This window comes from Danio aesculapii, chromosome 11, assembly GCF_903798145.1.
Source record: "Danio aesculapii chromosome 11, fDanAes4.1, whole genome shotgun sequence".
Lineage (NCBI taxonomy): Eukaryota > Metazoa > Chordata > Actinopteri > Cypriniformes > Danionidae > Danio > Danio aesculapii.
In genome coordinates, this window is record NC_079445.1 from 43,377,802 (window position 1) to 43,400,826 (window position 23,025).

At 38.8% G+C, this 23,025-nt stretch overlaps 1 protein-coding gene across 2 annotated transcripts; it reads left to right on the forward strand.

Annotated features, from left to right (window-relative positions):
• Positions 1-4,814: 4,814 nt before the first annotated feature.
• On the forward strand, positions 4,815-22,645 carry asb14a (ankyrin repeat and SOCS box containing 14a). Of its 2 annotated transcripts, XM_056468209.1 has the most exons (11): positions 4,815-4,883; positions 5,775-5,934; positions 6,183-6,235; positions 8,392-8,523; positions 11,247-11,405; positions 11,823-12,068; positions 13,906-14,077; positions 14,615-14,900; positions 17,055-17,312; positions 18,053-18,206; positions 21,853-22,645. In XM_056468209.1, the coding sequence occupies exons 2-11, from the start codon at positions 5,807-5,809 to the stop codon at positions 22,029-22,031; spliced, it is 1,767 nt and encodes a 588-aa protein (XP_056324184.1). In that variant the 5' UTR covers positions 4,815-4,883; positions 5,775-5,806; the 3' UTR covers positions 22,032-22,645. The 2 variants fall into 2 exon arrangements, with proteins under 2 accessions (XP_056324184.1, XP_056324185.1); XM_056468210.1 differs by lacking the exon at positions 17,055-17,312.
• Positions 22,646-23,025: the final 380 nt, after the last annotated feature.

Sequence of the window (23,025 nt, forward strand, 5' to 3'; positions counted from 1 at the left end):
TTGTAGTTTGTAGGTGACGGGGTTAACCTGTTCCACGATGGTGAAGGGACCAACAAATCGGGGACTTAACTTGCGAGAGGGCAGTCGCATGCGTATGTCCCGGGTGGATAGCCACACCTTTTGTCCGGGTGTGTATCTGGGTTCTTCAGACCTTCTCCTATCGGCGGTTACCTTGCTTCGACGGACTGCCCTCTGCAGATGTTGATGAGCCTCGTCCCAGACTCTCTCGCTCTCCCGGAACCAGTGATCCACTGCGGGGACATCAGATGGTTCGCCATCCCAGGGAAAGAGCGGTGGTTGGAAGCCCAGGACGCACTGGAATGGCGTGAGTCCGGTGGAGGGTTGCCGCAGTGAATTTTGGGCATATTCTGCCCAGCCCAAATACTGGCTCCAGGAGTTCTGGTGACCACTGCAGAAGGTCCTCAGGAACCGTCCCACCTCCTGAATCTTCCTCTCTGTCTGCCCGTTGGTTTGGGGATGATATCCAGAAGAGAGGCTGACGGCCACACCTAGGAGCTTGAAGAAGGCTTTCCATAGACGTGAGATGAACTGTGGACCTCTGTCCGACACAATATCTTCTGGAATACCAAATGACCTGAAGACTTGATTAAAGATATTGTCGGCAGTTTCAAAGGCTGTGGGAAGACCTTTCAGAGGGATTAGTTTGACAAACTTTGAGAATCTATCTACTATGACTAGAATACAGGTATTACCTTCTGACGAAGGGAGGTCAGTGATAAAGTCCACTCCTAGGTGTGACCAGGGACGGTTCGGAATCGGCAAGGGATGGAGCTTTCCAGCGGGTAGATGACGTGGGCTCTTGGATTGGGCACAGTCCTTACAGCCCTGAACATATTGCCTCACATCCCTTGCCATGTTTGGCCACCAGAATCGTTGGGATACTAGCGAGAGAGTATTGTTGATCCCTGGATGTCCAGTGCCTAGCGAGGTATGTAAGGAGTGGATCAGATCTACCCGGTGTTCAGGTGGTATGAACTGCCGATGCGGAGGGCATCCCGGCGGAGCAGGGGCTTCCGGAGTGGCAACGACTGGAGGAGCGTTCCAGGTGATCGGACAAATGGAGATGTGTTCGGGAAGAATCTTCGTTGGGAGTTCTTCATGATCGTGATGCTCGTGTAAACGAGAGAGAGCGTCTGCTCTTAGATTCTTGGGTCCTGGACGATAGGAAATGGAGAAATCAAAACGTGAGAAGAAAAGTGACCATCTGGCTTGACGTGGACATAGTCTCTTGGCCTCTTTGATGTATTGGAGGTTTTTGTGATCTGTGATCACCTGGAACGGATGTTTGGCTCCCTCCAACCAGTGACGCCACTCCTCCAAGGCTAGCTTGATTGCTAGAAGCTCCCTGTCTCCTATGCTGTAATTCTGCTCCGCCGGGCTCAACTTCCGAGAGAAATAGGCACAGGGATGCAGTCGGGGCGGTGTATCATGATGTTGAGATAATACTGCCCCGACGCCGGTGGTGGATGCGTCCACTTCCACCACGAAAGGAAGATTTGGGTCAGGATGAGTCAGGAGTGGGGCCCTTGTGAACTCCTTCTTAAGAAGGCGGAAGGCTGCGGCTGCTTCTTTGGTCCACTCCAGTCCTTTGGGTTTACCCTTGAGGAGATTAGTGAGAGGTGATGTAATCCTGCTGTAGTCCTTGATAAACCGTCTATAAAAGTTAGCAAACCCAAGAAACCTCTGGAGCTCCTTAATGGAAGTGGGTTCTGACCAGGATAGAACAGCCTCAATTTTCTTCCCATCCATACGTATACCGGTTTGGTCAATGATGTATCCCAAGAAATGAATCGACTTCTGGTGGAATGAGCATTTCTCCGCTTTGAGGTAGAGGTGATGTTCTCTCAATGTGTGTAGGACCTCCGCAACGTGTTGGCGATGTTCGGCCTCACTCCGGGAGTAAATGAGGATGTCATCTATGTACACTATTACACAGTGGTGAAGAAACTCCCGGAGGACTTCATGAATGAAGTTTTGGAATACGGAGGGGGCGTTGACCAGACCGTAAGGCATGACCTCATATTCATAGTGGCCAGTAGGGGTCACGAATGCTGTCTTCCATTGGTCCCCCTCACGTATTCTTATCAGATTATACGCGCTGCGGAGGTCCAATTTAGTGAAGACTTTAGCTTCTCGGAGCTGTTCCAAAGCGGCTGGTACCAGAGGAAGGGGATATCGGTATTTTACTGTACCGTTATTTAGGACCCTGTAGTCGATGCATGGACGCAGCCCTCCGTCCTTCTTGGCCACAAAGAAGAAGCTTGAGGCGGCTGGTGATTTTGAGTGACGTATGTACCCCTGACTCAGAGCCTCCCTTATGTAATCTTCCATTGCCTGATTCTCTGGAAGCGAGAGCGGGTAGATCCTACCTCTTGGCAACTGGGCATCTGGAACTAGGTCGATCGCGCAGTCCCATGGCCGATGCGGCGGTAGCTGGGAAGCTCTCTTGGGGCAGAAGACATCATGAAAGGAGCTGTACTCCTTAGGAATGTGGATAGACTGCTTCTCAGGAGGGCTCTCGACCGATGTTGCAAACAAAGAAATGGGGTTCCGACCTTGAAGAGGGAGATTTGGAAAACAGGCAGGTGTACATCCAGATCCCCATTTCTTTATCTCTCCTGTGCCCCAAGAGATGATGGGATCGTGCTTCACCAGCCACGGGCGCCCTAGAATGATGTCCATATTTGCACCCTCCAGAACCAGAAATTGAATCCTCTCTTGATGTAACAACCCCACTTGAAGAAGGATGTCTTCGCATTGTCGATGGATACGGGTCGAAGATCGAGTGCACTGGGTTATCGGTTGTATCTGGTATATATGCGAGGACGCCTCAGTACGGAGGTGGAGTTGACGACAGAGGGATTGGGAGATGAAGTTCCCTGCTGACCCGGAGTCGATGAGGGCTGTGACAAGGAGAGAAATAGAGGCAGTAGTTATTTGTACGGTGGTAGTAAGTGGTTTACATTGTTCAATATTCGTACTGAATACACTCACTGAAGTCCGAATGGGACGAAGGGGACACTCCATACGGGTGTGTCCACTGACACCGCAGTATAGACACAGACCCCGGGTCAGCCTCCTCTGTCGTTCCGCTGATGTCAGTCTTCCAGACTCTATTATCATGGGTTCTGGTTCTGGAGAGGCTGTTGACTCAGGCGATTGGAGGAGTGCAGACGAGGGGGTGATGGTGTCCTGTTGATAGGAACGGAGACGATCGGAACATCGGAGAGAATGTTGGATGAATCTCTCCAGACCCATTGTATCATCTAATGTGGCCAGTTGGATTCGGAGAGTGGGTTCCAAGCCGAGCCGGTACGTGGTCAACAACGATCTCTCATTCCATCCACTTGCAGCTGCTAGAGTGCGAAACCGGAGAGCATATTCTTGTGTAGATAGAGTACCTTGCTTTAGATGATACAGCTGCTCTCCAGCGGCTACTTCCCCATCAGAACGTCCAAACACCTCTTTGAAATACTCCGTGAAGGTAGTGATGGAATTCATGACCGGCCCGGCTTGGTTCCAGATCGTCTCAGCCCATTTAAGTGCAGGTCCAGAGAGTAGAGATACGATGTAGGCGATCTTCGACTTATCTGTGGGATATAGAGAAGGTTGCATTTCGAATATGAGGGAACATTGTAACAGAAAACCATTGCACTCCCCCGCTCCGCCTGAGTAGGGCGCTGGTCGGGCCATGGGACTGGAAGGAAGGGCCGAAGAAGAAACTGTGGAGGCGGAAGTGCTCGGTGCTGGTGGTGCGTTGGAAAGTGGAGCTGGTGGCTGTAGAATCCGCTTCAACTGGTCCACCAGCTCTTGAAGGTGATCGGGGGTGCTCATGTTGTCGTCGTTATGGGTCCGGGCTTCTGTTATGAAGCGGACAGGAGACAGAGGTAAGGAAACGTTAGGGTGTTTATTAAATGACAACAAGGAGCACATGAAGGATAGCCAGGAGGATCAGGAATGATGTTGGGGTCTTTTCCTCCGTGGCTGGGTAACAGGAATACACGAGGATGGACAGCACACACCAGATACAGCTGACAGAGGATGACACAGACTTGGAAGGACTGGAAGACAGGACGATTCGGGAGGACCAGGAAGACTAGGAGGAATACAAAGAGAACAGGTAAGTAAATCGTTTGTTTTAGCTGAGGATGACTACGCTGAGTGGTCGCTCAGTTGTCCGCTTTCGTCGAGACGAGCCCGGACAATGAGCGACTGGAGTGCTGTGCTTTTATCTGGTGCTCGTGAATGTGATGCAGCTGTGTGCTCATTAGAAGTCAGGTGATGGTGATCTTCGTGAGTGGGGGTCGTGAGAGCCTGACCAATCCATGACAGTTGCCTAGTATGATGCCTGCTAATTAGTGTGCTCTATTGCCTAATATGAACACGCTCTTTATAGATGGAATTTGCATAGGAATGAATGTAAACGTGCTGAATTGCGCCCTCTAGTGTTCATACGCGTGACACCACACAGTCTGCATATTATTATTCGCTTTCAAATCGTTTCCACTGAGATATTATAAGATTAAATAATGTAAAAGTATGACGTTTTATATTGTCTATCAGTTCATTAATTAAAACATTAATAAAAACAGCTCTAAGCACATCGCATCAGGCAACAGTGATGCCACGCTGCTAATTTGCTAGCTATAACATTATTTTGTATATATCAGAATGGCTGACAGAGTGAGTTTGTATCAGGTCAGAGGTCTGGATCTCTCCTCTGCTCTTCTCTTCTGTGTCTCATGATCAGGTATTAATAGAAGAAATGTGACCTCAATAATCTGATATGCAGTTAATGTGAGGGCTACTAAACTTATAGGCTAACAGTCGACCCAACGACAAACACTGCTGACAGAAAAAAGGTAAATAACAGATCTAAAAATGCGATTAAAGTGTCATTTTAAAGCTGTTAAAGTGCCCTTTGCTTTGTGTGTGTGAAGTTTTGCTTACTTTTTATATTCAGACATTCATAATGACTCGTTTATTATGAGTTGTTTGCATTATCATAAAATTGACAGACTTTATCACACATTGTTATGTATTTTAGGGATATAAACATGAATTAACATTCACTTTAGGACGTGCACGTGGTGTTATTTACTGTACTTGCATCTTGCTGCGATGACGTGGATTGACATTTGGCGCGAAAAAAGTTTGCTGACGCTCCATTTTGGTTATGAAAACGTTTGCTAACGGTTAGGGAACGACAAAGTTCATTTAATATGCTAGAAATCACGCCAGATATCTTACTAAATCGTACTTAGGAAAAATAAATCAATGTTTTTGAGACATTGCTTTGAAAACAAACAGAATAAGGTTGAACAAACATCCTATAAACTTTCTCTGAGGAATTAATGACTATACTTTGTGAATAGATAGATAGATAGATAGATAGATAGATAGATAGATAGATAGATAGATAGATAGATTCATTTTTATTTACTTGCGTCATCTTCCATTGGTTTTTGACCACATATTTCAATAACAGACATCATTTATCTCATATTAATATCAACTGTTTTTATACCCAGTGTTCTCTTTAAAAGCTGTTAAGTTCACTCTTATTCTTTCCTTTAAATCAAAGTTTTTAATGTCGTGGTTGACCCCTTAATGGTTTTATTAGGTTCTTGTAATACTTTAAGACTTAAATGCTGTGATAAATTCTTGTGCTATCTTTTCAAACTTGTTATTAATGCCATGATGGGAGCTTCTGAGAGCTTTTGCTGTTAGCTGTGTAATGTGATTTCTCTCAGGAGATCCGTCTCATATTATCTGTGTCAGTGTGATGGATGTGGACACATCCGGGGGGATTTTAGATGAGGATGTGGCAATGCAGATGATGATTGAACAGAGTCTCCAGCAGAGCCACAAACCAACACAGCTGAAGAGCTCTTACAGTGGAGACGCCTGCAGGTCAAAACACACACTTTATTTACACATTTCACTTGTAATAAAGATGCTGTATTTTGTAGTTCTGTAGGTCAAACACACATTTACACACGTTTCACTTGTATTTAAGATGCTGTATTTTGTAGTTCTGTAGCTCAAACACACATTTACACACGTTTCACTTGTATTTAAGATGCTGTATTTTGTATTTCTTTACACTCCCAGCAAAGTCACCTTCATTGGAGTGAAAGATGCTATATTTCTGTCTGCAGGATTGTTCAAATTTCACCTGAGCGAGAGAAGATTTTCAGCGCAATAAAAGATGGTATGACTGTAGTATCACACTACAATATTTTCACAATTCACTACAATATCAAAAATAAAAAAAAATATTAAATTGCATTTTGCATAACATTTTTCAGCGTCAATAGATTTTTATTAGCATTTTAACTGTTTTTGTTATTAGCTAATTGTGCAAATAATAAATAGAAATAAGAAAATATTGAAATTTATTGGAATCATTTTATGGGGAAAGATTGTTTTTTGATTGCAACATTATTATTTGATGGTAAATAAGCATGTTTTGTTCAAATTCTTATTAATGTGTTCAGATCTTGTACAGTTTGTATACTTATTAAAATAGACTTATTCATATTTATTTTGCATTTAGTTTAATGTTGTGAATAAATGTTTTTTTTTTCTCTCTTAACTATAATGACAGGATTTTGCAGATGATAGCTTAATCATGCCACTCTGGGGTGCGTTTCCCAAACAACGACGTAACTCGCGGCTGACCTATCATAGTACGATGCATCGGTTGGGAAAAGAACAATGTAGTGACGAGTGTTTCCCAAAACCCGTAGTTTCTCTGTTGCAGATCCATCGTTTTTTATAACCACGTTAGTTATAACGTAAAACACCCATAATGATGCTCTAAACAGGGTGGAGTAACAACTTCTTTAGAGAAGAACCCCATAATTTCTTTGTGCAAATGATATTGTTTTACACGCACACACATTTAAAATAAAATCCAATATTAGTTTTGGTAAAAACATGCACTCGCTTTCCATTCTAATTGAAATATATGTATATGGCACACATAGGGCCTGTGTTGGCTTTACAAATATTATTGAGAGCATATTCTATTCTAAAACATAAAATCACTTACAAACGCTAACACATATTATAATATCATATATAAATCATCTAAATAAGTAAATAATGAAGCTATTTATTAAGAAATTAAATTTAATATTTCTTATTTATTAGGAAATGAAAAAAATCCTACTTTAATAATAATATTAATAATATTTATGATTATCATTATTATTTAGTAGGATATTGTTTATTTTTATTGTTTATTTTTTATAAAAGTCTACTTTTACAATTTGACAGATGCAAACCACTGCAGATTTGTTCTAACCAGCAGACCTTTTGTCATATACAGTATAGATGCTTAATAAATAACCCACTATAAAATAAAAGCATTAACGTATGCTATGTTTTTTGTTTTCACAAGCTTTGGAGACGTAACATAAATTCCGCTTTTAAATAACAGGTCACTTATAGCTTTCGTCATGAGGCTGTGTTCAAAATGACATCAATGTGTTCAAAGCGCACTGCGAAGGGAGCGCAATTGTAAACATGAAGATCGCTAAAACTGAAATGTAAAAATATTTTAAAAGCAAATTACACCTAAGAGAGACGACTTTAATGCTTTTTTTTAGTTTTAATCGTTCCAAGTTTAAATGTTGTAATGTTCTAAATGAATAGGGCATAGGGGGGATAAGTGGAATAGAACACAGCCAGGAACTATGTCTAACTACAGCTCTAGAGGTGTAGTTGCAAGTGCACAAGTTTGCGACGCAGTTTGCCAATGTACGTTGGAACGATGGATTTGGGAAACGGCAAATCTATGAAATATGTTTGTAACGACGAAACTTGCGACCTTAGTTGGCTAATGATTTTCGAAACGCACCCCTGGCTAGTAGTATTATGTAGTAGTATGTTTCCTATAATAATTTGATAATTTGTTCTCAATTTTGAGCACATACACACACATATAGATAGATAGATAGATAGATAGATAGATAGATAAATAGATAGATAGATAGATAAATAGATAGATAGATAGATAGATAGATAGATAGATAGATAGATAGATAGATAGATAGATAGATAGATAGATAGATAGATAGATAGATAGATAGATAGATAGATTGCATAAATGTAAGGTGCGATTATTATCATAAAAATTGTCCTTTTTTCAAAATGGTCTTTTTTATTATTTTATGTTGTTACTTTTTTGTGTGAAATAAACCTAGACATGAGCAAATATATTATTAAATAAGACCACTATACATCATGTTATAGCTGATTGCTTAGCAGGGTTTATGCTAGTCTAGCAGGTGGTCCACCAGTATGTCTGATCTGGTTCAGCTAGTAAACAAACTCAGTGTCTTCCTCTTGTTGGTTTATCAGGTGATGAAAACTCTCTGCGTAAACTGACCGTCCACGATTGCTGTTTCTCTGAGGAAGACTCCACAGGCTTCATCCCTTTACATGAGGCCGCCATTCAGAACAACCTAAACATTCTGCAGATCACCTTCACCGGTCTGTGCTTTCCCAGCGTTCAGTGTGTATCTGTAATCTGGATTACGTAATCAGATTACAAAAATCAAGTACTTGTAATCAGAGTAAACTGCTTTTTAAATTACTCGGTCAGATTACAGTCACTTTTTATGGATTATATAATATTTACACAATGGCAGTAAGTTATTCACAGTTCACTGATTCTCCTATTTTTTAATGATATATATATTTTTCTAATTATTATTTCAGAAATAGATACACATACGCAGGGGTGATTTTAGGATTTTCATTTTAGGGGGGTTCAGCTCCTGAGGTAAAAAAAAAAAAATTGTGTATATATATATATATATATATATATATATATATATATATATATATATATATATATATATATATATATATAATTGAGTTCAGAATTATTAGCCCCCCCCCCCTTTAATTTTTTTCTTTTTCAAATATTTCCCAAATGATGTTGAACAGAGCAAGTAATTTTCACAGTATGTCTGATAATATTTTTTCTTCTGGAGAAAGTCTTATTTGTTTTATTTCGGCTAGAATAAAAGCAGTTTTTAATTTTTTTAAATCCATTTTAAGGTCAATATTATTAGCCCCTTTAAGCTATATATTTTTCCGATATTCTACAGAACAAACCATCGTTATACAATAACTTGCCTAATTACCCTAACCTGCCTAATTAACCTAGTTAAAGTTAAGCTGTATAGAAGTGTCTTGAAGAATATCTAGTCTAATATTATTTACTGTTATCATGGGAAAGATAAAATAAATAAAACATTAGAAATGAGTTATTAAAACTATTATGTTTAGAAACGGGTTGAAAAAATCTGCTCTCCGTTTGGGGAAAAAAATAAACGGGGGGGCTAATAATTCAGGGGGCTAATAATTCTGATTTCAACTATATATATATATAAGCTTAATATTACGTTTATATGTAGTAATTTAATAGTAAGAAATTAATAAAAGTTAAAATGTTTAATATGGGTTGTATGCTAAACTAGCAGTATTCCCCTGTACTGCAAAACAGAGATAGCCATTTGAGTTCTGAATCAGCCAAATAGGCTCAACACACCTGTTCACCGTAGTAAAAACACTTTCTAAAAGTACATTTTTGTTTCCATGTATTAAATAAATAAAACTTGCACTTTTCTATTTAAAGGCAAATTTAAATATATATTTTTAAACCTGCAGGCTAATTTACATATTTCATGATCTGAATCACAATAATAAATAAGAATGTTTTAAATACAGGACAACACAGGATGTTTCTATCTCTATCAGTGACTCAGACAGTTAAAATGAGTACGTTCACTAAGTCGTTCTGTCACTGTTTTTAATCCTTTCTGTGCAAGACTGGATGGTATAGTTAATGCCACATGAGCTAACACAAAACATGTTTTATATTGGTAGTTAATTTTGAAATTAAAATAGTGAAATGTTTGATGTTCGAGGAAACAGCTGTGATTATGAGGTGAGCACTGATGAAACAGTAGATGGGAAACCCGATTGCTCCTCCATGACATGATGGGGTACAAGTGATACAAGTGTATCTATAGCGAAGAACTGCAAATAAGCAGATATTATAACAATCTATGGATAAACACACACCTTCTCTCACTGCACAGCTGTGGTTTGCTGATCAAATGAAAAACAAAAGTCGGGAAGGAGCCGAATTCTTCCGCTCTTTTCATATTAAATTTAAAGGGGACTGAGACGATAATTTAGTGTACAGTTTATGAGCTAATCTCAAAAGTTTTAGGGGGGAGGAGTAGAAATATAGGGTTAGGCCCCCCTAAAATAGGCCTAGCAACGCCCATGCACATACATGATTCTTTATGTTTTTCATGCACAAAAATCAGCAACGAAATGATGGGAAATTATGTGAATTTTTTAAAAATCTATATATTTTTGTAATGTTGCTGTTTACCTCATAGCTCATAGGGATCCATGTTTACATTGATTTCACAAAAAATGTGTAAAGCTGCATAAAGCATTGTGCAATTTGACATGCCTGCTGAAAAATCCAGTTTAAACCAGCCTAAGCTGGTTGGCTGGTTTTAGCTGGTTGACCAGCCTGGTTTTAGAGGGGTTTTGGCCATTTCCAGGCTGGTTTCCATCCATTTCCAGCCTGGTCTTAGCTGGTCAGGCTGGAAAATGACCAGCTAAATCCAGCTAAAACCAGCTTGACCAGCCTGGTATAAGCTGGACATGTCTGGTTTTGGCTGGGCTCCCAGCTTGTCTAGGCTGGTCAAGCTGGTTTTAGCTGGTCATTTTCCAGCCTGACGAGCTAAGACCAGGCTGGAAATGGCCAAAACCCCTCTAAAACCAGGCTGGTCGACCAGCTAAAACCAACCAACCAGCCTAGGCTGGTTTAAGCAGTTTTTTTCTGTAGGGATACTGTAAATATCTAATTGTGATGTTTCTGACTGATATTGCCATTTAATTTATGATTTAATGTGGTTAATTTATCAGTTTTGAGTTCATGTTCAGATACAAAATTGGTGGAATGCCTTAAGTGTGTGTGTGTGTGTGTGTGTGTGTGCGTGTGTGTGTGTGTGTGTGTGTGTGTGTGACTGATTTTTGAACATTTTCAGGTCATTTTAACAAAACCGCGATAATATTGATAAGTTTGGTCACTATAATATGATATTTCCATGACCTCTCTACCCCAACATTGGTGTTTGAGTGCTATGAGGACAGGATTTACACTGTTTTCTTCTGTTCAATAGCGTCTCCTGAAGAAGCGAAGCACAGAAAGACTCATCGAGGGAAAACTGCGCTCTTCTTAGCAGTGGAGAAAGGGCTTCTGGACAACACTTTCTTCCTGCTGGATCATGGCAGCAGTCCAGACCCGCTGGATAAAGAGGAGGACTCGCCTCTCATTGTAGGTCAGAAAACACTCTCAATATTAAAAAGGAAATTAGTTATCAGATACTAGAGAGCATTTGATTGGTCAGAGGATTTGATGAGACACTGAATTATGAAGTGACGTCAAATAAAATGAGAAACTGCAAGCTTTACATGTTTATATCAGTTTTATATCTTCTAAATGCGAATTTTGTCACTGTTTTGCTTATAGATGTCCTTAAATCTAACATACTGATACTAACATCTAAAAGAAAATATTTTAATTTCACTGAACCTTTAAAACACCATATGATCAGCTCTTTTAGAACTACAGAAAGCAAACGTGCAAACATTTTATGATTTGTTGTTAATTAATTTGTTGTTAATGACTGCCATTGAAGTATTTATAATTTAAGACTGGCTTTCTGCTGGTTTGCGTCTCTCTCTGCGTTATTCAGCAATCAGAAATGATCAGCGTGAGATGGTGGATCTGCTGCTAAGGTTTGGAGCGCGTGTGAATCAGGAGTGTGTGAACCGCAGGACGGCTCTTCATGAAGCTGCTCGACTGGGCCTGACGGAGATTCTGGATCTGCTGATAAAGAACGGAGCTCATGCTGATCCTCGCAGCTCTTTTGGCCTCACACCGCTGGCTTTAGCAGCACAGGCCGGATACCTGGACATCATGCGGACACTAATACACAGAGGTCAGCAGAGGTCACCAGAAAACTAAAAAAATTCTCAGTACTCAAGATAAAATGAACACTCATTGAAAAAAATGTATCACAAAAAGTACTTACATAAAATATGTAAAAATATTAGGCAACATTTTTAGATGTACTAAAAATTATATCTAGATGTATTCTGACTTATGTTTAAAACAACACATGCTCATTCTGAAAATGTACCCGTATGTACATTTCTGGAGATCGCGAATTATGTAGCCAGAGCTTGTTGGTTGGGCGATCGCAAAGTGAATAGCGGGGGGTGGGGGGGGATGCGGTGTTTGCCGATCGCAAAGTGCAGAGTGGGGGGGGGGGGGGGGGGCGGGGTTTGTATGGTGTCAGCCAATGAGGGCAAAGGGGCAGTGGCTCTAGCCACCGGGCCACCCCCCTGTGCACGACCCTGGTCCAGTGGCTCGCCGCGTACGTCAGTGGACTTGTGATGTGGAGTTGAGTTAACCACGATGATGGGGTTCGAGCCTGGTGAAGAACAGTTCCAGAAAGCAGGTAAAATAAAAGCCAAAAAATTAAATAAACAAGACAATACAGGGTGAGAATGTGGTTAGATCTGAAAACGTGGTAAAAATTAGGCTGCCGCAAGGGCTTTTCTTTTTCTGGATTGCTTTTGAAAACATTGTCGGTTGGGTTTAGGGAAGTGGGTGGGCGCTGGTAAATTGGTGCTTTTTAAAACACTGCCTGTTCGGTTTAGGGAAGGAAGAGGGTGGGTCAGTCGATCGGTCAGTCAGTCAGTCAGTTGACATCGACCTCTAGTGGAATTTCGTGAGAACAGCAGGCGTGAATGGCACTCACTAGAGAAATTTGAGATCTGAAAATGCATGCATAGCGGCCTCTGGTGGATTCACAAAAACTAAAACTGCAAAAAAAAAAACGAAGCTCCTGGGACATATTTGGCACTCTCCAGGAATGTATACAGGAGTACATTTTCAGAACGAGCCTGGGTAGTCTGAAAAACAAAAAAACGGATATAATAAAATTACTTTATAATAATTATTATAGTCTTAATTATGCCTCATTTTTAATTTAGTTTAACTTAATTGAACAACATTTCTCTTTAGTTAACTATAAAAGTAGAAGTATAAAAATCACTAGTTTTTTTCCTGAAAGATATTGACTTCTTATCTGAATTTATCAGTTTATTTTTTACATTTTATTTAGAATTTTTTTCTTAAATTTAGCAACATTTTTCATGAAGTAACTTTATTCTCAAAATTTAATGAGTTTTTTTCTCAATATTGTTTTAACTTTTTTTTTATTCTAAACATTTTATATAGTAATTCTTCTTGAAATTTATCGATTTTAATCTCACTTTAAAATGACTTTAATCTTGAGATGGTTTTATTTTTAAATATTGTTTGGTATAATTCCTCCTCCTTACATTTTAACTTTAGTTTATTCTGATGCAATAAAAAACATTAATATATAAATAAGAGCTAGTTGTCAGTAAAGCGGTTAATAATTTTAGACATATTGAAAAGCAAAAACTGCAAATTTTATCAAATGAATATGGAAAATAAAACAGTATATGAAAAATACAAATGAAACCTTTATTTATATATGTAATCAAGAAATCAATGTCATCAAGGAAGAACTTAACATTTACAGAAAAACATTTAAATATAAAAAAATACAAAAATACACAATTCCATAGCACTCTTACTGCCTAAATTATGAATTAAAGTGCTACTTTACAAAGTAAAAAATTAACCCAACATCACTATCCTCAAAAACGCAGCTATAAAACAATTTTTTGGACTCTTTTATGAGGCACTGAGTGTCTGTAATACAGTGTGTTTGTGTTCAGGTGCTGATGTTGAGTCTCAGGCTCAGGATTGTGCAACCATCTTGTTTGAGGCTTGTATTTCAGGAAACCCTGATGTGATTTCATTACTGCTGAAGTCCGGCGCAGATGCAAACGTCCCCAAACACACCGGACACCTGCCCATCCACAGAGTAGCTCATCGTGGACACCTCAAGTCAGTGACACATACAGTTCAAGTCAATATTATTCGCCCTCCTGTAAACCTTTGTTTCTTTTTCAAATATTTCCCAAATTATGTTTAACAGATTCAGGAATTATTCACAGTATTTCCTATAATATTTTTTCTTCTGGAGAAAGTCTTATTTGTTTTATTTCGGCTAGAATAAAAGCAGTTTTTAATTGTTTTAACCCATTTTAAGGTCAATATTATTAGCCCTCTTAAGCAGTATTTGTTTTGGATGGTCTACAGAACAAACCACTGTTATACAATGACTTGCCTAATTACCTAATTAACCTACTTAAGCCTTTAAATGTCACTTTAAGCTGAATACTAGTTTCTTGTAAAATATCTAGTCAAATATTATGTGCTGTCATCGTGGCAAAGAAATCAGTTGTTAGAACTTGGTTGTTAAAACTATTATGTTTAGAAATGTGCTGAAAAAGATTATCATACTGTCAGAATCTTATGCCTATGTCAGAATGTTCCCTTGTAACTTCATGCTGCTTTTCAATGCACACCTGATCTCCGCAGGGCCCTCGCTCTCCTGATTCCCGTCACATCGTGGGACGCAGTGGACGACAGCGGCATCAGTCCTCTTCATTCAGCTGCCGCCGGTGGACACACACACTGTTTAGAGATGCTCCTCAATGCCGGATATGACCCAAATTTCATGCTCCACCCGTGGGTTCGCCGCAGCTACGATGATAAGCGTCAGTCTGCACTGTATTTCGCTGTGTCCAATGATGACGTCTCCTCCGCCAGAGTATTGCTGGAGGCCGGAGCCATGCCCAACCAGGACCCCGTCAAATGCCTGCAGGTTAGGGATGGACGGTATCTAGGCCCATATGAGGTGTATTTGTTTAGAAATAAGAATATTTTGCTTAACCCTTAATCCCAACATTGAAATAGGAACTATATCCCAGCGATTTTGAAGCCCACCACAGCGTTAAAATGGTTGATTTTGCGATTATGGAACTCACTTCTCTTGGATTTAAGGAACAGTGATAGTCTTCTTGCATTTAAATCCTGGCTTAAACCCATCTATTTAAGCAGCGCAACGTCTAAAGTGCAGTGTGCAAAAGCATTCAGGCTGTGTCCGAAACCACTTTTGCTATTTTAAGGACAGAAAAATATGCTCTGAGCCGTGGCGCATGGTCTAACAGGGTTGAGCTTATTCTCTTAATGAGTTCTGGGTGTGTTTTGAGAATAAACCAATCAGAGTCTCATCTCTCATTCCCTTTAAAAATCAGTTGCATTGCGCCATGGGGCATTTGCTATTTACATGGCAGACTTTGTAAGTGGAAACTGAACACTTCACTAATGACAAAACAGTTAACAGAGCATCTGCAGCGCAATGATAAAGAATGAGCCTCCTCCAATCAGCTTTTACTTTTACTTTCTCTTTCTCATGGATAAGGAAACGGTGTTGTACACTCCACTGAATCCATTAGCCTATACATAATTAATTTAGTTTGTTAAGCACAATGATTTGTTTCAAAACAATTTTTAAATTCAGTTCTAATTTCCAGCAAACGAATAAATGAGCAATAATAACAAAGTGTGAGTTGCATCCAAACACGCATGCTGTGCCCCATATGGTCTAAAACCTGACAGGTGGACAAATCTAAGCTTGTTTTTAATAAAACAAATATAAATATGCTAGTAATAAATAATACTACTAATAATAATAATACCATTTTACAAAAGCAACTGGTTGTGAATAAACTGAAAAAAGCCATGGAGGCGGTGGTTTTTATATTTATGTAGAAAAATAATAATTTTTGTAATATTGTAATCCTTTAATTCTTTTTCATTTACAAAGATATTTGTGTATTGCTGCACATCCTGTGTGTATTAAGCAATGTGTAAGCGAGGCGCACAACTAACGCGCTCTGAGCTGGACTTTAGACCTGCTCTCAGCTGGTCTATTGCACAGTCTGTAGTTCCTCAAAATAGCAACGCACCAACAATGCGCCTTAACACACCTCTTTTCTAGACTGGACCACCCATGAGTTCACAAAGTGGCGCAAATGGATTTGCTATTTAGGGTGCTTTCACACTTGTTTTGTTCTGAAACAGGGATTAAAACTGTTACAATGTTGCGCTTTGCTCTTAGTGCAGTTCGCTTTCACACGACAAAGTTTCTAAACGGACCAAAAGAGCAAGTCACGTGCGAGTAACCTCTCCTCACATTAGTCAGAATTTTACGGTTTATTTTGCAGAGCCCCGCTTAGCTGTCATGAGTCCATATTTTAATTATGGCAATGAGCAGTAAGACATTATAAGCGGAAAGCTACGCTTTATTTTTGAATGGTGACACCCACAGACATCGTCGCCAAGTATAAATCAGAGGTAAGACTTTCTCATACAGAGCTGTTGGCTGGAATTATGCATTATAAGCTTTACATTATAGAGATAACAAACAAACCAAGACTGCAGTTCGGTCAGTTTTCCTAACAGATAAACAGCTCTCATTAATAGTTAGCATGCTTTCACTTTCATATTTGACATGAAACGCACATTTACCGGTAGGAAAGACATCCCGCCCTACTCCTAATTTTCTCTTCATATAGCCGTATATATATCTATTACATATCCATAATACACTGTGATCTAGCCGGGCTCGAATCGCATTGCTTTCTCACTACAATCAATCCTCTCCAGAGATCGTTTCAATCGAGACCACCTCATTCAGGCGATCTCGGACTGATTGTTTTGGCACGGATCCGAGCGTGATTGCTGGATTCACATATGCTAAACGATCCACGCTAACTGGAGATACGAGACAGGTTCCTAAACAAAAGTCTACGAGTGAAAGCACCCTTAAACAACGTTGCAGAAAATGGGAAAATTAAAGTTGCGCTGGTCTGTAAATAGCAACACGTTGGGGCTAACACGTCTTGCGCTGTATTGCGCGGGTGTATGATAGGGCCCTATATGTTTAAGTACACATCTCCCCTCCCTCCTGCAGGTGGCGCTGCGTCTGGGCAACCAAGAGCTGATCCGGCTGCTGCTCCGATACGGTGCCAATGTAAATTATTTCTGCCGTGTAAACACCACACACTTCCCCTCGGCACTGCAGTACGCTCTGAAGGACGAGCTGGTGCTGCGGATGCTGTGTAATTATGGTTACGACGTGGAGCGATGCTTTGACTGTCCGTATGGAGAAGGGTCGCATGTGCCGCGCGGATATGAGGGATGGACTGATACCGTCATCAAAGACACTCTGGTGATTTTTAGAACAGAGTTTAGTTGTTTGTTGACATCCATGTTGGGTGCAATGTGTAGACCCACAACGAATCAGATTTTTTTAGCCCAATATTAAGTCTATTTACAGTTGAGGTAAAAAATTATTCGCCCTCATGTGAATTTGTGTTTCTTTTTCAATATTTCCCAAATTATGTTTAACAGAGCAAGGAATTTTTCACAGTATTTCCTATAATATTGTTTCTTCTGGAGAAAGTCTTATTTGCTTTATTTCAGCTAGAATAAAAGCAGTTTTTAATTGTTTAAAACCTATTTTACGGTCAAAATTATTAGCCCCCTTAAGCAATCTTTGTTTTGGATTATCTACAGAACAAACTACTGTTATACAATGACTTGCCTAATTACCCTAACATGCCTATGCATCATGGCAAAGATAAAATAAATCATATTAGAAATGAGTTATTAAAACTATTATGTTTAGAAATGTGATGAAAAAAACTGTTAAACAGAAATTGGGGAGGGCTAATAATTCTGACTTCAACTGTTATTTACTTTTATAAATGTGTGTAAATATATATTTATACAGTTTTTATATATTAATTTCAGTAATATTATTGAGTAATATGCAAATGTTTATATAAAGGAAATCAGCCAATTTGCTTGTAAAAATCAGCAATCAGAATCGGCCAATAAACAAAAATCTAGATTGATGCATCAATGAAATTTGCGTTGGTCTTGAAAGCTCTCCTTCTGTGTTTGTAGTTTTGTGAGGTGATTTCGGTCTCCTTTTTGAAGCATCTCTCGGGGAGCGTCGTGCGCATCATGATGGATTATGTGGATCATGTGAACTTCTGCTCCAAACTGAAGGCTGTCCTCATGGAGCAAAAACAGTGGGCTGAGATCTGCCACTTTCAAGGTTTGGACAAACACACAGTGATATATATATATATATATAGCGCCTATAGAAAATCATCATACCCCTTTGAAATAATTGCTTTATTTGTCATAGAACCTGCGTTCAAATCACAACCCAAATAACTTTTCCAGCCTTTGAAATGTTTTTGTCGCCTAACCTGTGTCTTTCTACAACTTTATCCCGAAGCTCTTTTGAAAGCAAGGTGTAATGTGAGTAAAGGTATAGATTTTCACAGGGATATGTTGATTTTCTATAGGCACTGTATATATATATATATATATATATATATATATATATATATACATATATATATATATATATATATATATATATATATATATATATATATATATATATATGTATATGTATATATATATATATATATATGTGTATATATATATATATATATATATATATATATATATATATATATAAATGTGTATATATATATATATATATATGTGTATATATATATATATATATATATATGTGTATATATATATATATATATATATATGTGTATATATATATATATATGTGTGTGTATATATATATATATATATATATATATATATATATATATATATATATGTATATATATATATATATATATATGTGTATGTATATATATGTGTATATATATATATATATATATATATATATGTATATATGTATATATATATGTATATGTATATGTATATGTATATATATATATATATATATATATATATATATATATATATATATATATATATATATATATATATATATATATATATATATATATATATATATATATAAACATACAGTGCCTATAGAAAATCAACATATCCCATATCCAAAGGTATACTTCTGTGTCTAGAGACAATGGAGTTGCACCCAGGTCAGTCTGTGCTGGAGTTGCAGTGCCTGCTGTGGCTAAAAAGTCCAATAAGAGAGCGACAGGATCTGTTGCATTTGCTACATGTGAAGCCTGTGGCTGCTTCTGTAGGCCCTGTCTCTGCTTTCTGTTTCGTCTCTTTACTTCCTGTTGGCCCTTACGGCAATTCGCCAACTGGCACGGTTAGCAGTTGCAGCTTCCAAGTCTGCAGGGTTCAGGCTTACAGTTTTCAGGTCCCGCTTACAGACGTCTTTATACCGGAGCGCTGGTCTCCCTGTTGGTCTGGTGCCAGAGGCAAGCTCACCATACATAGAGAATTGAGTCTGCGTTCTTGCCAGGTGTACATGGTCCATGTCTCACAGCCATAGAGAAGAGTGCTGAGGACACTAGCCTGGTAAACTTTTATCTTGGTGTTCATAGTGAGCAGCCTGTTGATCCACACTCTCTTGGTCAATCGGGCCATAGCGATTGATGCCTTGCCAATTCTGGTGTTCAGTTCGCTCTCCAGAGAGAGGTTGCTGGAGATAGTAGAGCCAAGATATGTAAAGTCCTCTGCTACTTCAAGGGTGTGATCCCCGATGGAAATCTTGGGAGTGCTGCTGACATCCTGGCCCATGACTTTAGTTTTTGTTAGGTTGATGGTAAGCCCAAACTCATCAGAGGCATGAGCGAAATTGCTTATAAGACGCTGAAGTGCTTCCTCTGAATGAGCGGTCAGGGCAGCATCATCAGCAAATAGCATCTCAAATAGCAAAAAAGTTTGTGTTATAAAATTGTATTTAATATTAATTTATATTATGCTTTTATAATATTATTATATATAGTTTTATAGTTTTATAGGTACTGATAATACGATTTTTTAACTATCAATTTAAAAAACAATTATTAACAACTGGGCTATGCAGTGGCGCAGTAGGTAGTGCTGTCGCCTCACAGTAAGAAGGTCGCTGGTTCAAGCCTCGGCTGGGTCAGTTGGCATTTCTGTGTGGAGTTTGCATGTTCTCCCTGCATTTGCATGGGTTTCCTCTTGGTGCTCCGGTTTCCCCCACAGTCCAAAGACATGCGGTACAGGTGAATTTGGTGAGCTAAAACTGTCCATTGTGTATGTGTGTGTGAACAAGTGTGTATGTGATTCCCAGTGATGGGTTGCAGCTGGAAGGGCATCCACTGCATAAAACAAATGCTGGATAAGTTGGCGGTTCATTCCGCTGTGGCGACCGTGGATTAATAAAGGGCCATAAAGAAATTGAATGAATGAATGAATAATTAACAACTTGCATCATAAAGGTTTAGAATTAATATACTTTTTTATAACTGTGGCTTTTTGCAAGTTTAATTCGCATTTTTGAATGGAAACATATCTAATGTAGCTCGCTGTTGGAAGGAATTAGCTTAACTGCTCAATTTTGTATAAACAGTATAGCAAAAATATATATTATGGTGATAACTATACATTCCAGCACATTTCCATCCATAAGATGTTATTGTTTGAATAAAAGGGGTCTAGCTGCACAATGTTGCTCTGAGGCAACAAATAAAAAACTACCATTTTAGTACTAGTCTTGTCGTCGATCCTAGTAAAAATTAATAACTTGACTTCTAGTTGATCATTTGGAAAAGTGGCAGAAGGTCTATTTTTCCCATGAATCATCTGTTGAACTGCATCCCAATCATCACTAATACTGCAGAAGACATACTGGAACCTGCAAGGAGCCAAGAGTCTCACAGAAATCAGTCAAGTTTGGTGAAGGAAAATCATGGTTTGGGGTTACATTCAGTATGGGAGGGTGCGAGAGATCTGCAACATCAACAGCCTGATGTATCAAGACATTTGTGCTGCCCATTACATTACAAACCACAGGAGAGGGCAAATTCTTCAGCAGGATAGCGCTCCTCCTCATACTTCAGCCTCCACATCAAAGATCCTCAAAGCAAAGAAGGTCAAGGTGCTCCAGGATTGGCCAGCCCAGTCATCAAACATGAACATTATTGAGCATGTCTGGGGTAAGATGAAGGAGGAGGCATTGAAGACTCTGGGAGTCCTGCAAGAAGGCTTTCTTCATCATTCCAGATAACTTTATTAATCAGTGATTTGAGTCATTGCAGAGATGTATGGATGCAGTCCTCCAAGCTCAAGATGGAGTCAGACACAATATTCATTCTGTTTCCACTGCAGCATGACCACATATTCTATACTGGACATTATTGAAGGTTCAGTGATGAGACTTTAGTCTAAGCAGAGTCAGACCTTACTGTCCTAATTAAATAATTAGAAATGAAGACATGATCATATTTTAGGTAAAATAAGCGTAATCTAGAGGCCTTTGCCTTTCAGATAAGCCACTTCTGATATCAAATGATCAACTAGAAGTCAAGTTATTATTTGTTGTTCCTAAAACTTGGAAAGGCGACAAGATTTTTGTCAGGTAGTGTATGTAGATAATAACAAAAAGTGTTTTTTCTCAATCAAATATGCTTCTTCACATATCCATGCACATCACACATATTTTAATATGAAGATATTTAAATTTAAATATGTTAAGTTAAATCTATCTTACATTCTGCTCAAGCATTCATTGGTCATCAACTTATTATTACATTTATTTGGTGATATTTTACTGTAAAAAATGTAAAGGGTTGTTTTGTATGCCAAAAAAGTGGAGCCAACACCATGCCATAGAGGGTTAAGCTAGTAGTGTTAGTTAATGGTTTGTTAATACCATCAATTGTGACCTAAACTACAGTGTTACCCATTTTTCTCCACAGAGAACGTGCGCTGTCTGCAGCATCTCTGTCGGCTGAAGATCAGGGCTTGCTTGGGTCGACTGCGTTTAAGAGCTCCCATTTTCATGAGTTTTCTTCCACTGCCGAAGAGACTGAAGCATTACATCCAGTACAGAGAATATGACCTGTACGGTCAGAAATGCCAAACGCAGAGCAAATGAGCCAGAGCAACACACACAATCACTGTTGTCCACTATATACATGTTTATTCTGCAACATTATTAACATATATTAACAGTGTCTTAAAGGAGACCTGTTATGCCGTTTTGTACAAGATAAGTCTCTGATGTCCCTACAGTGTGTGTGTGTGTGTGTGTGTGTGTGTGTGTGTGTGTGTGTGTGTGTGTGTGTGTGTGTGTGTGAAGGTTCAGCTCAAAATACCACACAGAAAATGTTTTCTAACTCTCTGACACTGACCCTTTCAGGCTTGATCCTAATTGTGGCGTTTTGGTGACTGTCACTTTAAATTCAAATGACATTTTCAAGAGAGGGCGGAGCTACAAATGCCTGTATGTCAGCATAGTGGCAGACTCAAAAACAAGACTAATGTCCTATGCTAATGAGGGAGAGAAGGTCACTAGTGGGCGTGGCTTTCCGCCTCTGATGACACGTACAAAGAGAGAATGTCAATCAAAGTGTTTCTGCAGACTGTTATCATCAAGTGGGATTGTAAAAAATACAATTAATTAATTTGTACCTTTAGAAGCTGGTTAAATTCACACAATGATATTACACAACTGTGTTTAAACCTCTTATAAAAGTTATTTTTTCATAATAGGTCTCCTTTATTGCTTTTAAATGTGAATACAACACAATAGTTTGTTGTAGTAAATAACTTGCTGTAGTTAAAAAAGTAAACGTTGATGCAGTTGTTTACATTTATTTAAGGAAGCTATGGCAATAATTTTTGGAAGATTTTAAATTTTTTTTAACTAGCAAAAAATAACTATAAATAAAAACTTATAATTTAAAATTGTTAGAAATTAAACCAATATATATTTTTTTGTCATCAGCACTTTTTATTTATTCATTCATTCATATTCTTTTCGGCTTAGTCCCCTTATTAATCTGGGTTCACCACAGCGGAATGAACCGCCAACCTATCCAGCACATGTTTTGCGCAGTGGATGCTCTTCCAGCCCCAACCCATCTCTG